Source organism: Neolamprologus brichardi, chromosome 4 (genome assembly GCF_056152115.1).
Source record: "Neolamprologus brichardi isolate AB-2024 chromosome 4, ASM5615211v1, whole genome shotgun sequence".
NCBI classification, from domain to species: Eukaryota; Metazoa; Chordata; class Actinopteri; order Cichliformes; family Cichlidae; genus Neolamprologus; species Neolamprologus brichardi.
The window spans coordinates 13,591,384-13,609,455 of NC_142107.1; the positions used below are offsets into that span (position 1 = coordinate 13,591,384).

General features: G+C 40.7%; 1 protein-coding gene across 4 annotated transcripts in view; it reads left to right on the top strand.

The window, feature by feature from the left end:
* The first annotated feature begins 9,642 nt into the window (after positions 1-9,642).
* sdk2a (sidekick cell adhesion molecule 2a) overlaps positions 9,643-18,072 on the top strand; it is an 83,988-nt gene continuing 75,558 nt past the window's right edge. For all 4 annotated transcript variants that reach the window (XM_006791360.3, XM_006791362.3, XM_006791361.3 and 1 more), the window contains exon 1: positions 9,643-10,047. In XM_006791360.3, the coding sequence (XP_006791423.2) occupies positions 9,891-10,047 (157 nt within the window). In that variant the 5' untranslated portion in view covers positions 9,643-9,890. The remainder of the gene's footprint in view (positions 10,048-18,072) is intronic.

The window sequence follows — 18,072 nt, forward strand, 5'->3', positions numbered from 1 at the left end:
AAAGACCACACAGAGCAAACCTGCACAAAGTCCATGGGGCTGTAACAGTCCCTTAGCAAATTGCACCTCAGCCAGAGGCTTTGGTAGCCATCAACAAACATCTGGCATAATTCTTCCTCAATACTTGACTGCTCTTCTTGGAAGAATTGGTAGAGTTCATTTAAATTGGTTGGTTTTCTTTCACGGACCTGAATTTAAGTACAGTCCACAAATTTTCAATAGGGTTGAGGCCAGTTTTATTGATTCCAAAACCAGTTTTTGTATGTGTTTGGGATAATTATTATGTTGGAACACCAAGTGTTCAACAACCAATCTTCAGGTTTTACAGCTTACATATATACATGCAGTTACTGTCCCTCCATTTAGAAAGGCCGAGGCGTCACGGTGTGATTATTTTACGTGTAGTTGTTTTTTTACCCCCCTGTGTAATAATATTCAACATTGCAATCAAATCAAAAAATGCCTCTCTTTTCATAATGGGTTTAAAAACATAAACAGCTGTGGGATACTGTTTGTCCGTGATTTGAACCGGGGGACAAATCATGGCAGGATCAGCCTGATATTATTTGTATCCCACTGTAACTTTACTGTATAAAGAGTTAATATCTCCAAAATGTCAGGAGTAGTTAGTCATTACAAGAAGTGTTTGTGAACTAAAAATCAAGAATGTGGGATACTGTTTGTCCGTGATTTGAACAGCCCAGCGGTGTTCCCGACAAAGGGAAAACCAGTTCTGCAGGGGAGACCTACCTCGGCACTTGTGCAGGTGAAACCAAAGGGCAGACATGCTTCACCATATTTTCTAGTCTTTGGCTTAGAATGAAGTTGGTTTGGAAACATATTCAGCGATGCTTCATCTCCTGCTTTGCGTTTCTGTAGGCGCCCGTGCTAGCAGTGTCCAAGCGTTTTGTTTTTTTCCCCTTTTCATACCGCGCTCCCCCTGCCATGGCTCTGCACCCCCCCTAGGGGGCGGGCCCCACACTTTTGGAAGGTCTGCCTTAGAGCATGATGCAACCACCACCATGCTTGGTGCAGTGTTCTTATGTTTGAAAGTGAGTACTGCCAGTGAGTACTGCCAAGCAAATCCTTTTTATGCTGGCAAGGAGACATTATCAGTGGTAGTCAATTCTGATCACTAATGAGAAGTTAACAGGCCTTGGTGTTGTCAAGTTGAAAACATTGTAGAAGCTTAAGCGATGCTTATTAAAACATTTAAGTGAATGTATTTGAATGTATGTACCTGTGTACTCTGATAAATGGACTATATAGCAGTTTTCTACTCCACCTGAGCACTCAAAATTACTTTGTACAATTACCCTCATTTATCCAATCACCTTTGCTTTTTCTACAAGTGCTACTACAGTGCTTTCTATCTATCATTCACACATCCATACTTGGGGTCAGTATTTTGCCCAAGAACACAATTTTTATTTAACACAAAACAGAGTTTTTATTTAGGAGAAGAAAAAGTAAACAAAAAATAATAATAAGATAAAATTGTCCAAGATCTGATCCCCTGACAGTGGTAACCCTCAATCTGAAACATTAAAGCTTAGCTTTGGGGAATAGATGGACTTAGTGTTAGACTTTTGAAGCTGCTGAAGCCCATAGGCATTCTTCCTGGAGGTTTGGATTTCTGTATAAACTGATGGAGGTTGTTGCATCATGAAGGGATAATATCTGACTTCCCTGTCTTATTGCTTGAGGAGAAAAATATATGTGAACCTGAAATGCACTCAGTCTATTCAATCTAAGACTATCGTCAAAAAGACAACCAGAAGCTTGCTCAGTGGTTAATGTTTAATGGACTTAAAGGACATGATTGCCCGTTGGCACTGAATCAAATTTATTGAGCAGCTATATTCAGTTCCGGGATGAAAGGTTTAGCTCCATACTCTAAATGACAAAATGACCTCTATCATAAGTGCATGTCTACTGAAGTTACTGCAGCTGTCCAATTTTAAACACGACATCTTGACGTCACAAGGACACCTATTATGTTTTTGACATAATCACTTCACAAGAGCTCTCTATGATTAGCTCTAGTGGCTTCTCTAATGAAAATGATGACTTGCTTTGTTAACCTTCTGTGGCTTTAACACTCAGATGTTAAACACTTCAGGACGTGGGCTGCATAATGAAAAAAAAGGAAAAAGAAAAAGAAATGAATATATACCTTTACCCCAAACAGCTCCGACAAATCTCATCAGCTTTAATGCTGTTATAACTGGGTTACGGTTGGATGTACTTTACAGCTTACTTTATTGTTGCTTTATGAAAATCAATATGTCAGTTTATGGCAAATCCAGCAAATGCCATCAATAAATTGTTAACGGGTCATCTAATCTCTTGTGGTCAATTACATATTTTTTTTTTTAAAGTGTAAAGGAGCAATTTTTCAAGCTTCGTTTGCAGGACAAGATCTTGTAGCTAATGCTTTAATTTCCCACTATTGAGAATAATTTCCTGATTAGTGTCAGCAAATGCTCTCGCAAGACATCTGTGAGAATCATCTTTGTCATTACTCTGTCTAACCAAATGCTTGTATGTCAAGGCTGCATGCTGCATGATTTGTAAATTGTAAATATTTCTGACACTGGAGAACTCTTGCAGCTTAACACAAGAATCTATTGTCTAACTTGCTGTGCTGCATAACAAAAAAAATGAATCACCCCTAACCCCATTTACAATCTGATTGTGTTGACTAAAGGAAAGAAGAGATGCAGTGCATTTGAGCTGAATCCTAATTTCTGTGTACACAGAACCCTTTTTTATACTTCCTAGACAAAAAAACCCCCCAAAGCCTAACCCTCAGGGGTGCACTCTATAGCGCTACAATATTCATTTACATTATACTACAGTCAAATACCTGAAAACTACATAAATCACACTGTCACACTCAGGCTATTGTGGCAATTCAATTGGCTAAAGTTTAGCCAGCTTATGCGATATAATAGTATCTGTATGGTGCAATAATTCAAATCCATTGATCTGATTACAAGCATTCTCCCCCATAACTCACTGTGTGAAAATACAGCTAATGTATTCAGCCCGAGAAGACAATAGTTTCATCTCTGTGGGATCGACACAGCTGGGTCAAGCATGCTGTTTATGTTTTAAAATTCTGCCCATGCTTGCTGTGAATATACTAGTGCTGGTTTTGGTAATGATTAGGTTTTAAAATCTGCGATTGTTGCCACTCTCCCTCCTGCATTGCTTGCGGACAAATTGCAGCAATTCCAAGGTAATAATAAACACCTGGAAGCATGCACCAAAACCAGAGAGACTCTTAAAATGTTAACCAAAATATGGATTGTTCTCCGTTTAGATGCTGGGTTGCACAGGTATGCTGCAACAGCACCCTGCACACAGTGTTGTGACAGCTACAGGGAAGAATTTCACATGCTAAAACCAGTGTGAAATCTTAAGAGACCTCTGGCTTCTATATCTCTATTCATCCCACCTAATCTTTAGTGTGCCCAGGGTATTTTATAATGCCATGATATACCATGGCAGGGTTTAAGGGCTCAAAGATTTAGCAGTGTGACGTGATCAGCCAACAGACAGAGTTGAGAACTAGTGGGAATGAGCATTATTTTGGTCTTTATGTAAAAAGCTGCTTTAATTACCCTCCAAAAGCTGAAGATGAGAAACATGACTTCTATCAGTCCCAGATCTAAAATTATCAGGGATATACTTTCTAGTGTTTCTGTCACATTTTGTCTGGTTTTTTTTTGTCTGTTTATTTTCCATTATACACCAGCTGTTACTGTTTTCTGGGTATCTTTTCTTATGCAATGAGGAGGATGATGTCATTATTATCGATTAGCTGATTTGATTTATTTAGTAGGAAGACCCATAATTCCTCAGCACAAAACAGTAAACATTGATTATTTCACTGAGTTTGTAGTGAAGTGAAATCAGTTTTCAGACTTTCTACATTTTGCAAAAAATAGATATAAAATAAAAATGTTGTTCTTCATAAGATGTTTGTTACAGCTCTAATATTATCAGCTGTACAGATAACTAAGTGAGAGGGAGGACAGAAAAGGAAAAAAAGAAAAGTCTACCAGCGGGGCTTTCTTTTGTAAGCAATTCATTCTAAACAAGGTCTTGTATGTGGGGAGCTGACACAATAAATTGCCTAAATCAGTGTGGTGAAGAGAGGAAGGTAGAATGGTTATGAATGTAAAGACAGAACTTAGCAACAAATTTATGAAAATTATTGTTTTGAAAGCAAAAAGCAATAAGGAGTTGTGGAGTGGCAGAAAGCAAAGTCATATTGTAACTGCTGGGCTCTACATTGCATCAAATGTGATGCACATGCATGTGTGTGGACACCGTTTTATGCATTTCTGTGAGTGTATAGTGGACAGAAATTGCTACTGGCAAGGCACAGAATCAATCCCAATAATGTTGCATCTCTTAGGTAGTCAAGTTTCTCAGACAACTTGAATGAAATGCACGCTTCACATCTACAGTCTAAGACATTCAATTTCCAGCTGCTTCTTGGGGCAGAATTCTGCACTGGAGGATCAATGCAAAATGACTGGAAAATTGCTAATGTTATTTACATCAAAGTGAGACTGGGGGAAAGCAATTACAGCACTGATTCAATGCAATAATTTTAAGTGAGTTGTCCTTTGGGTAATAAAGGTAGAATATTTTGATCATATTAATATTCAGAGACCTTCACAGTATTGTTTTTTTTATTACACATGAACTCAGATGACCTAACTTCTTGGGTCCGCATTTCTTTTAGTTAATATTTATATATTTTTTTGCTTCAAATGATCTTTGTAAAACTCATTTGTTTTGGTGGAAGTCCAGAAAATAAAATGCATATACTGGGTTTTGCTGTGGTGAGAAAATAACAGTGTGACATAAAAAATGATCCCTTTGCTGATGTCTTTTCTCAGATGCAGTTATGCATCTCGTAGCAGGAGTTTGGTTGTATTTTTCATGTTTCAATTTGCAGCTTTACCACCGTCTAAAGGAAAGAGCTGTGAGATGATCTGTTACAGAGCTGAAATCAGATTTTCTCTCTGAGGTACTATAGATGAGGTGTCAAGAATGATGCAGCAACATCGCACAGTGTACGTATTGTTTGCTGACACTTGTGGGAGAAGGCCTTTTTCAAACGGAAAGCCCATCCACGCTGCTAAATCAGCAACAGCAACATGTGTATTCAGCATCTACAAATGAACACAGGTAATTAAGAACAAAGCTCACTCTTATTGCCTGTTCTTACTGTTCTTATCTTCAACGTTATGCTGCTCTGTTGTATGTTAATTGCCGCTTGGGGATAAATAAAGTCTTCTGATTCTGATCCTGAAGAAAAAGTCTGATTGATTTTCTTGTTTATGAAGTAGAGACCATTGTAACTGTAGTGTTTGTGCCCACAGATGCAAAAACTGGTATTTCGTGATCACTTTGTTTCCCTTTGCACCGTCATGCCTGCATATATAACTGAGGCCGCACAGAGTCAGTTTCAAATGAAGCTCATTTCAATCAAGCCATTTCAAAGCAGGCAAGCTGATGGAAAGAGAACAGCTTTCAAAAGTCTATGGTGCATTCCCTATCTCCCACACCGAAGGAAGTACTTATTTAGTTGGGGTGCTTTATGAGAGTGCATTATCGTCGCAATTCGTCTGATGGTGAACTACAGTAACCTGCCAAGTGAATGCCAGAGACCACGAAAAAAACATCTGCTAAAGTGAATATGTTGAGCATCCAAATATTCTGGTGTTTTAGGTTTTCTACAAGTATTCTATCACTGCAATTTTAGTGAATTCTACACAGCAAAGAGCAAGTGGCTTAATTCAAGCTCTGCTTTCAAGACTAGTGAGGAAATTACACTTGATTATAGAAAGTTTTTGGAACAGGCTGACATCATTTATTCTGGCTATAATAAATTAACATGGAGCAACTTGTTAAGAGAAATACTTTTGCAGTCTAAACACTCGTCCAAGGTTGTCCAAGCTTTCAACTGTGGAGATTTTTTAAAAATATGTATTATACAGGTTGTTCAGTTTTTTTAAAAAATTGTGACAGTCATGGGCAAGGTAATCATTTTTTTTTAAGTTTTAATAATAATTTCCAAAGTAGTTCTCAAAGTGTTGTCTGGAGGACCTCAGGAGTCTGTGGCCTGTAAAGCGATCTGTGCAGAATTTGCTTGAAATCCCAGAACTAGGCTGTACCACTAAGAACTGCGCATAGGCGCACCAAACAAATAAGTATCGTGTGCCCACAGCAGAAACTCTTCTTTTGTGATTGTGACACATCACTTCATTCTGTCATAAAATAACTCATCTTTTATGGTAAAACACATGTTGTTGTTGCTTGTATCTTGGCTTATTGATAGGAATGTCAGTCAGCCCACATCATCAATGAGGCTAAATCAAAACCATTGAAATCATTATGTTTGTAGCAGTGGTCCGTGGAAAGATTTCTCCCTTGTGATTGGTGCCTGGTGTACACTTGGATGAAGAAAAAAATATGATACCTGTTTTACATATACACTCACTGGGCAATTTCTTAGGTATACCTCTCCAACTCCATTTGTTAAAACAAATATTTAATCAGCCAGTCACGTGGCAGCAGCTCAATGCATTTAGGTAGACATGAACAAAAGAACTTGCTGAAGTTAAAATCAAGCATCAGAATGGGAAACAATGGTGATTTAAGTGATTTTGAATCTGTCATTGTTGTTGTTGGTGCCAAATGTACCTGTCTGTGTATTTCAGAAACTGCTGATCTTCTGGGATTTTGCCTCATGACCATCTCCACAGTTTAAAGAGTGTTCAGAAATAGAGAAAATATCCATTGAGTGGCAGTTTTCTGAGTGGAAATATCCTGTTGATGCCAGAAGTCATATTATAATAGCCTGACTGCTTCCAACTGATAGGAGGGCAACCATAAGTCAAAAAAAACCAAAAACAAAACACTTGTTACAACTCATCTTTAAGCAGATGGCTACAGCAGCAGAAGACCACACTAAATGCCACTCATTTCAGCTAAGAACAGGAAGCTGAGGCAACAATCTGCTCTGACTCACCAGAATTGGACAATGGAAGATGAAAGGAAAGAAGTTGCAGAGTCTGATGAGTCTTTTTGCTTTGACATCTGGATAGAGGGATTGGAATTTGATGTAAATACTACCCTGCATTGTATCAGTGGTTCAGGCTAATGTGGTGGATATTTTCTTGGCACACCCTGTGCCATACAGTACAAGATGAGCATCACCAAACAACACCATAGCCTACCTGAGCATTGTCTCTGATCATGTCCACATTGTACCCATTTTCTGATGGCTGCTTCCAGCAGTATAACAAACCAGTTTCTTGGACATGACAATGTCACTGTACTCAAATGGCCTCCACAGCCACCAGATCTCAGTCCAAAAGAGCTCCTTTGGGATGTGGTGGAAGACTAGTATCATAGATGTGGAGCCAACAAATTTGCAGCGATTGTGTGAGGCGATCCTGTCGCTATGGTCCAAAATTTCAGAAATGTTTCCAGTACCTTGTGGAAGCTAAAGGGGACAAAAGGGGGGTCACCCTGGAATTAGGAAGGTGTATCTAAAGAAGTGCAGGTGAGTATATATATATATATATATATATATATATATATATATATATATATATATATATATATATATATATACATATATATATATATATATATATATATACATATATATTCAGGTTGACATTAATTTTACTTGTCCTAACAGAATTACTTTTATTTAACAAATGAACACATTTTCTTTTAATATTAAAGAGTTAAATACAGTTTTGAGATGTTTGTTTTCTATGTTTTGTGAAACACTGTTATACACCACGTGTCACTTGGCAAGTGAAAGTAGCTATTCTCAGTATGTGTTATGTATAAATGTCAACTACACAATACCTTATTGTTTGACACCCGCCTGTGGTGGCCCCCCCAGCGTGGCTTGTAGCATCAGGCAGTCTCTGTTTCGTCTGCTGCAGAACAGTTATAGAGATGGAGATAGAGCACCTGCCCTCGTGCCTGAGCACTGTTCCCAGCAGCTTGCTAATGTCAACCTGCCTGATACGCACAGCAGGGTGGGGGCTCCAAGACAGCAGCAATTTTCCACTGTATGCGAATGAGACTGGAGAGCAATCTGCTGGTCTAAGAGCCTCATAATCAGCACATCATTATCAGGAGGGGGTTGGTGCATGGGGTGGCAGCGGAGGAGAGAGGAAATAAAGGGGGGGAGCAATGGATGACACGAAATGAGCCTGTGGTAGCAATGAGACATTGTATTACATACGGGGAAAAATAGAGAATTTTAGAAGCATTAGAATAAAGGAAAGGGAAGCAGATTCACAGCAAGACTATACAAAGCAGAGAGTACCACCTCTGTTTACACTTCAGCTGGGCTCTTTGAAAAGCAGCAGCGGGCTTTACTTAGCTCACCGTAGCTGGGATTTTCAGTTAGTGAGTATTAGTGCTGGTCTTCAAAACTCACAAAATCTAATGGGACACATACAGATATATTGTGACAGCTCTTTGAAGCTTACCTTGACCTGCATGCATTTTTCAGTGAGTTCAAAAGGAGCAAGGACAACAAAAGCTGATATCACAGCCCATATGTACTCTTCTCTGTTTCCAGAAGTGCCCACCATTTCTGTGTACTCAAACTTGCCTTTAATCCTTTGTCTGGTGATAGAGGAAGCATTCTGGTGGGCTGAGTATTCACAGACGGCAACAGCCTGCCATTCTTTTTGATCTCAGACTAATTCCTGAATCACATTTAATTGCTCAGGTGTTTTTGTTAGCTATTTCTTGTGCTATTCTTTAACACCTTGGTTGCTTTTAACATCACCATCAAGCCAGATTTAACTGGGACCAATGCAAAGTAAAGAGATTTACTGAGCGGCACCCATACCACTTTTAGACTGTGACCCAGTTTATTCTTCCTGCTTGGCAGTAAAAAAGAAAACATCCAAACAGAGCTATTTGGAAAAAGCTTTAGTTGCCATCAGGTAGTTTTGTAATCCGTGCTTTAGGTTTTAATGTGTCAACAATCAATCATAGCTGTCCAAATAGAAATCCCCTACCGCTTTTTACCGCAAGGTGGCAATAGCGCACAGAGCACTTGGCCTGGCAATACTTGGCTCGGGCTGGGCGCACTGCTATATTCTATGTGATGGGCAATTCATTTAAAAAATGACTGTCCTGTCAGAGGCCTTCCTTAATGGCAAACTCTGAGCAGCATATGGGTCTTTTTTTCTTTTCAGTGTTTTAAGATGTAAGGAAATCTTGTTAACCTCTGTATTAAGGTAGATTTAGTCTATTCCCACTGTCAACAGCTCATACACACGAGCACACGTACAAGCGAGTTAGTGTGAAACCTTACTGCCTGCCACCGCTCGCTAAAGTGCCTTGCTCAAGGACAGCTGTAGTGAGAATTGAGGCTGTTTAGAAAACAAATAAACAAATACCTGTTTTGTTGTTGTTGTTTTTTTTAGTTAGGAGGGGCTAAAAACTGTCAATTGTATCCCAAGAACTTGGGAGGCTGTGTGCAGTTTCGTCAGTCCCGTCATTCCCTGTTATTTATTTCACTGCTCTCTGTGATATATTCAGAGGCTATTCGGAGCAGTAAGAAGATGATGTCAATACTCTGTCTCGCACACTTGACAGCCGAGCAAATTCAATTGGACTGACTCCGCCTTGCTCATGCGGGACTTGTCCACAGGCTTTTCATACTACCGCGTGCCTATCTGATGCACGCCTGGTGCTCTCTGACGAAGTCTTTCCGTTCTCCTCCAGTCACTCAACCTCATCACCAGTGAGGAGCAGTCTGACGCACAGGACCAACGGCAAACAGGACTCTTCCCGGGAGTGTGTGCCCACGGAGCAACATGTTCCCAGCGTGGAGACGGGGAAACCGCACCGGGAGCTCGACTGTACCACTGCGGACCATGACTACAGCTGGACGGACTGAACAGGTCGGACAGGTGTGGGTGTCCTGCTGGGTTCTGCTGCTGACGACTTGTGTCCTCGGCGCCAAGGCGCAAGGTAAGACGCGCAACTCAGTGGTTTTTATTCACACCGGACTGCTGCTGTTAATAAAAAAGCAAAGAAGCGCGCAGGAAAGTCTGTGGGAGATGTAGGTATGTGACCAATGTCAGTCAAACAAAAACTGTGGCAAAACTGTGTGCGTTTTCAGTTGAAAAAGTCACATTTGTTACAGGACAACCACACTTCAATTCGTCACTCGTTAAATTAATTGCTTCAGACAATGCGTAAACTGTCGGGGTTTCTTCTCCACAACGTACCCCCACTGTGACCACGGGGCCACTCGACTGCTCCAAACGCTCAAGGAGAACCGCCTGCCTTCTCAAAAAGAAAAAGAAAGAAAAAAAGTCGCTAACATTTAGAGTGCAATGTAGATATGTTTTGTCTTTGTGTCATAATAGCTGAAAAACACCAGGTCTGTGACTTAATATTCATGTCATAACGTGTTGTATTCCATGCTATAACTGCTTTACAATGTATTATTTATAAGATTAAGCCTTATAAAATCAATCGATCCCGAAAACCTCAGAACATTTCACCGTTGCTGAAGTTTGATCTTCCCCATCCGCCTATAGGTAGTTCAGCAGATGCTGTTATTGACGTGCTTGAATATGGCTATGGGACAGTAATGCAAGGCCTTTGTTTGAAGGCTGTGCTGCTGTGCTGTGCCTCTTTTGGTCCTTTGTAGTCTCCCACTTAGAGAGCTTGACACAAAATGAATCCATTACAAAATATGTGGTGTTCATTTCTTCCTTGCACAGTTAAAGATGTAAGGCGGCAGCGAGACTATATCTGCACTAATTAAACAATTACTGTGAACTGTTATGACTTCTCACTTTACATCTGTTCGTGGATGTCCTCTTGGCCAGTGAGAAGATAATGAGATCTATAGTAAAAACTAAATAAAGACAGAAAATCCGAGAGAGCATTTCCACCTTGCTTTCTAATTTCACAAATGGAAAAGCCAGTTATCACAAGAACGGAAGGCACGTTTCTAAATGATAAAATGTACTTTGTGGGCTCACTTGACTTTGAATTTCATTAGTAATCTGAGTATATTTGTATTGAATCGTGTTTAACCTTACTGTTGGAATTCAAACACAGGATCTTTTTTTGGACAGCAGGTCTCGCAGAAAGATTAATGTTTGACATACAGAGCCGTGAAGCATTTACTTCTATAGATCCCAAAGGATGAAGAAAGTCTTGTTTTGGAAGTTAGTTCATATGAGAAGTTGCTCTCCTATGCGCGCTCCATCTTATAATCACAATGCTCAGTGAATCAAAGTGCTAAAAGCAGCATAATCCCTTTGCTTGTTTGTCTTTGAACAGGTCGCATTGCTCTGAAGTGCTCCCAACCTTATCTGAAAAGAGTCTCAGGCGTCTCTTATTATGCAGAGCACAGTTCCTCTAGCAGTTATTAGCATCCTTTTCTCAAACTAACATGCCTGGAGTCTGTGAGGATCTGTTGAGAGCTTCTAGGCTACTTGACAGGGCCATGCTTTTTCTCCCCAAATGGACCTTTTTCTCATCTTTGCTGTTGGTATTCTGGCCCCTTCAATGTTCCCGGTGTGCATTAGCATTGGTGAGAGATTCACTCTTCAGTCTGCCCGCTCTTTCAATTGAGAAGGGCCTCCTCTATAGCGCACAATTGCTGCTTTTGGTTCTTTGGTGAAGATGCAGTTGCAGTCTTTGCAGGGGGTCATCTCAGCATCCAGAGAGGTCTTGTTTTTCTGAAGCTGGAAGCAGATCTCCTCCTCATGGGGAATCCTTGTTTGCAAATGAGTGGCAGTGCAACAGTGCCTCTGGATAAAGTTAGACATGCTGTAGTCATTCCCTGAGAGGGGAGAACCTCTGAGGATGTCATAAATTAGGTGACATAGATGCACATGCTTTTCCCCAGGGAGCCATAGGTGGTGTGAACTGGTTTTTCAGCAAGTTCCTAGCAAGGCTCCAGCTGTGTTATAAAAGCTGGTTGCTTCAGTGCACAAGAGGATACATGATAGATCCATGGGGGAACCTTTCTGCAGGCTGCTCTCAGCAAGCCATTTTAAGACTCATTTAGAGCCCCTCATCAAAATACCAAGTAAATTGATGTGAGTTTTTGTCTTCCCCTCTGTATCTCCTCATTTTCTCCTCAAAGCCCCTGCTGCTGAAATCTGTCTTGCAAGTGATTGTGTTTTTTATGTGCATCTTGTCGTGCATTTGTAAAAGTGTGTGTGTGCGTGCGTATGCTTAGTGGTGCTCATGTTCCTGTCTATTGAGCTTTAATCTAGATAGCAGCATTGACATTCTGCCAACCGGCAGCTGCTATAATTTTCTGGACGTACGTTATTATGCAGCTTGACAGCTGTCAGCCATTTCCAAATCTTTAAATCTTATGATAATCCACCATGCTTACAAAAAAAAAGCGTTTGTTTAAAACACTCTGAATCCTCGTGTGATTAAAACTCCCTGCTCTAATGCGGGCACCAGATCATAATTCATCTACATCAGTGACACACAACTACGCATGCATGCATGCAAAGTGCATCCACAGAAGGATACAAAAATCAATATGTACAAGATTACACAACTCCATCAAGAGAAATATAATACAGTTTTAATGGAATCAAAGTCATCTTCCTACAAAGACGGATGACAGACCTGTTCGTCTGCACCCACACATACAACCCTCCATCACAAATAATAGAAAGCTCAATCTGTTTCGCATGTAGCTCCATAACAGTAGACCTGCATAGTCCCATTGTTTCGACATTGGCCTCTGGCATCTGATTTTGTGATATGACAATAGATCATGAGATCTATCGGTGACAAAATCACAGCATATTCCAAAACCTGAAGCTCTTTGGATTGTGTTGGAAGTCCTATATGTGGCTTGGTGATTTGGGAGTGCTGTAACTTCTCAGCTGCCATGGCATAATTACACGGTGTACATATTTATGACATATGTATCTCCCTGTTTGGTGAAATGCAGTTAATTAAACATGTTGACTGCTCCCGAGAGCTAACAGCTGCTGAAATTTGGACTAAATGCTTGTTTACTTCTCAATTTGGCTCATGCCAGGAGAGACCTGCTAGTGGCTTGCACAGCCTCAGGTGAAATGTGGCGGCAGCCTTACGACTTCCAAATCAAACAGCTGCCTTTTTTTCTTGCCTTCATGTCTGCTTTTTTTGGGGGGGGTGGGGTGGGGGAGCTTTTTGTTTCTGTTGCCACGGGAGGCTTTATCCTTCAAGATAGAACATATCACAGCTTAACTGGGGGAAAACAAAATTAAATGGTGCTTTCGAATGACTGAATGAAAAAGACAGACTTTTTTCCTTCTAAATTAATGGTAATATTTTCCCCCAAAAAAGAAAAAAAGGAAATACAAATGCCTCAAATGGGTTTAAGTGTGACAAATGATTACAATCAAGTTTATTGTTGAAGAACAATGGGGCTGTTGTGCTGTCAACGCTTTTTAGCTTCAGGAAGCCTTTAATTGGCTCAGTCGAGCAGCAAAACTGTGTTTATAGTTCATAAAGGAAATGTAATCAAATTAACTTGTACTGCAGGGTTTTGGCATTCGCCCCTTGCCCAGTAATTGCCATTTGCCCAAAGGGCTATGGAAATGGCTATTTGCATGCGGGAAATAGTCTTATCTCCTTCCATATGTATGCTATGCTGATGTCTGCCTATCAGCATAGTAGAAATCAATACTTTCTATGAAGAATGAAGGTTTTTTGTTTTTTGTTTTTTTTTGTTTTGCTTTGTGAGTGTTTGGGACTTAGTGTGAGCCTGAGAATACAAGATGTGGAAGAACCTGTGGGATCTTCACTCAACAAAATTGTGTTATCCAGATTGATTCGTTACCCACAGAGAGTCCTTCTTGTCTTACTGAGTCAAAAATACAGTTTGGGCAAGGTATAGGGTGCTCAAATTAAATTTTTCAATAATAACGGCATTGATCTGGAGGCAAGATCTTCTTTTGGGGCCTATTTTAATCACATAGCTGAGAGTAGTTTCACTTCCATGTCTCCTTGTTTACAAATGAGACTTGGAGGGTGGAGTGCTGCAGGGGAAAACAGGCATATTCTTCACATATTAATTCTCCTGGCTAAATGTCTAATCAATTTGACACAAGGCTGAAAGGCACCTCAACTATCAACAACAACAACAAAAAAATGTCTCAAAAAAGGCCCTGAGCTGGGAAGTAAGCTCAAAGAGGATGTGACCTTGAATGCTAAAGGGAGGGGACTGTGAAGGGGCACTTTTTGGTTAATTTGTGTAATATCATTTTGAAAAGGCAGCAGGATGTTGTGCATGCGTCTTCATCAAAGTATTATTGTAAGGAGCCATATGAAAGCCTTTAAAATTGTGTCAATACTTTTGTCCAGGGAAAAGAGAGATTGTACTTACCGAGTATTCTTGGACCATACATCTGCCTTCAAGCCCCCAAGCTGTTCCATGTAAACATTTAAACAACACAAAGGCAACTCAAGGAAAACCATGGTGAGAAACAATGCTTTTTACAGCATAATGTGCTCACTGAATCTCTGCTCTCATCCAGCGTGCCCCTCCTGGGGACTGGTGAGTGTATTCTTGTGTTGTGAATAAAATGGCAAAAGAGACAAAGACATAGAGAAATGGAGGAAAAAAACTGTGGCGAGGCGGGGGTGGCGGGTACATTTTTCCCCCTCCTGTCCTAATAAAAACAACTGGCGGTACAAGTATCTATTTTCTGTGTCCGTTCACATGAACGACTTCACATCTTGACATTCTGCTCCATTCTTGTCCTGACTTCAAACTAAGCCAATAACGGCGCTACTACCAGCTGTGAGTCCCTGCAGTAAGTGATGACATGAATAGGCACGCCGATATTGCTGTTAAACTTGGTACAGACACCCAGAGTCTGCTGAACAACAAGCTCCTCAACATATGAAGCTAAAGAGGTCCGAAAGAGTATGTATATTCCTGTTTTTGCTTCCAGTGCATTTTTTTTGTTTCCAATGAAAGCTGTGTTTTTCAGGTGATATAGGCACCTTTCCTTTTATTCTTCTTGCTTCGACCACGTATGACTGCAGGCTCAGTTGGTAGCTTTTGAGATTAGGCTTAAAACGTTTTTGTTTTTGATAAAGTATCCTCCCTAAGTTACACTACAGTAGGTCTAGAGTATTGGGGGATTCCCATGATGCATTGAGTGTTTCTTTTTCACTCACCTTTTTTCACTCTCTGTGTTTATACACCACTTTGCATTTAATCATTAGTTCTTATTAATCTCTGGCTCTTTTCCAGAGTGGCAAATGGCTTCCCCTCCCTGAGTCTGACTCTGCTGGAGGTTTTTCCTGTTAAAAGGGAGTTTTTCTTTCCCACTGTCAACAAGGAGTTGGGGGGTGTCATTTAATTGTTGGGATTTTCTTTGTATTATTGTATTTTGTAATATGAAGTGCTTTGAGGCAGCTGCTTTTGTGATTTGGGGCTATATAAATAAAAGTGAATTGAACTGGTTGGGCAGACTAGTCCAAGGCAAGGTTTTGTCTGTAAAGAAGGAGTCTCAGTGTTCCCCAATCGCAGGGTTGAGTTTGCTGCTCTGCTTCGCAGCAGTCTTACCGGACCCACTGGTGGGCTGAGAAAATGCATCTTCATGCCTTGTGCTCATTATTGATTAGGGCCAGAGCTGCTCCTCATTCGCCATTGTCCCGTTCTTTGACACATGGGATTTCACTTTGTGGCTGATTTTTCTTTTTTCTTACACCTGCCATTTTGCACTTCTCCAAGATAGTAGGGAGCTCAACATCAGGTCCTCCCCTCCCCCCTCATGTCATGGCTTGACAGTACTCCACCTTCACTAAAAAACAAATGGTGTGCTAGAGAGTATCTCTCTTGCATCAGGGGTATCATTGCGGATGTTAAAGCATGGAACAGCCAAAGGCATCAACTGAGATAAATCTACAGAAACTCATACCTACCATCACATCCAGCAGAGCTTTTGTGTTTGTTGATAAGGAATTCTGAGCTGGTAGGCATGGCAGAGTGGAGCAGGTTGTCATTGTAGCATGACAGCACTTTAATGTACATATATCTTTGATCGGCGTCCTTGCCTGTGACATCAGCAGAGTGTCTCATAAGAAGTGTGATGGTGACAGGCACTGACAGTGGTACTGCTGGCTTCTTCTCTATGGCTTGTGTCACATCTGGATTCTCTTTTCTTGGCCCCTCAGTACAAGCCACAAAAGCGCTTCAGGTGCAAGACTAGAAGCATAAGAAGGGGTTCAACTTCGGATGAAAGCTGAGACAAATGCTGTTTACTCCTTCTAAGGACGGTTGCATATAGGTAGATATAGTCACACCTAAAATACAAACTTCAACGTGATCAAGTCCTGGATAAATATGTTTTTTCTGCCATTTTTCCTGAATATATTAAGTGATATTGTGTTTGACCATGTCCTTGATCATTGCTTTTTCATTTATCTGCCAAGGCAAGCAATGGCTGTTAAAACCTTACAGTACTTAATCAAAATACACACAATGAACAAAGCCTCCGGAAAAAAAGGTGGCCTGAGAGTTTGACTGTGTGAATGATACAAATTATGCAAGTGTACCGTACATACAAAATCAATACAGCCTGGCAGCTCCTATTGAAATTGGCAAATTGAGAAACTTGTGGTATTCATTCTTTTACATGCTTACAGGATTAATGGGCGCAGAGCCATGGAGAGCCAGTGTTTGACAATGAAGCATGAATCTGCCAATACGCAAATCGAGTTGGCCATGTGTTTCTGCCTGGGATGATTTAGGATCAGTTTGGGAGAGCTCCTCAGAGGTTAAGTGGGAAGTCTGTGGTGCACTGCACCTCTAAAAGCAACCAATACTGACAAGGATGAAAGAGATCCTGCGCAGATACATTTGCCTATGTATTTTAATTTCAAAGGCAGCTTGAAAGAGGAATCCAATAAAGTGTCTTTATTGCTTTAATGCATGTTAGCAGATGCACAAGCATGCACACGGCAAAAGTGTGCAAGTATGCTAATAACCAAACACATTTCCTTATTCAAACCCATGCATTGACACAAATACATGTAGATTGTTTCATTATCGCTAAATAGAGCTTTCTCAAAAGACCAGCATTTGAATGCTACTTTCGGCACAACTAATGAAAGTGGGGCACAGCCATGGTGTCTCGTGTGAATAGACAAAATCAGAATCAGCTTTTTCAGTGTGAAGCGTCATGTTCTGATGGTCCTCTGTGCAAAATACTTTCCAATTTAACCTGTCTCGTTGCCATGTCGCAGTCACTGCCAGCTGCAGTGAGGTGGGGGAGAAAGAGGAACAGAGAGAGAAATGAATATTACTACGGATGTTGATGCTGGGTGGGGTATTGATGGAGGAAAGAAAGGAGAGCGCTGCATCAGTGGGGTAGAGATTGCTGTGGTGTACAGTAGCACAAATCCTAAATTCTGTGCAGATCCGACGGTAGCTAGGAAACAGCTGACAGTAAAATGGGGGGATCAAAGGGATTAGTGTGCCCAGTTTGAGCCCAAACAGTAACCCTTCCACTTCTCCTACTGCCAGCCTTTTTATACATTTACCGTTGTATTTCAGCACTTTACTCGGCTGATTAGACACAACCAATTTCTGGTTATCCCCCATGAGTCTAATTTTTTAATTTGGAATCACCCTTTTACACACTCTTTAGGTTTTGCGTACTGTCACAGACAGCTAATATTTATAAAAAGGTCACGGTTTCAATTTTAGATGAGGAGCAGGCTGAATGGACTCCTTACACACGCATGCACATGCACATCCGTAGACATAAACACACAAACAGAAAGAGGCTACACTAAAACACAAATGCCTACACGCAAGTAATCCAGACAAAACAAAGACATTGCATCTGAAAGAAAAGGATGCACATGTCAGACGCAATCAGTGCTGCCTTTTGTGATCTGAGTGAGATTTCCTGTCACTGGGGCTTGAGACGCAGCCTGTTTAATTCTGCAGGGGACTACCATATCCCAGATGCCTCGGTCACTGTCTCCTCTTGTCTC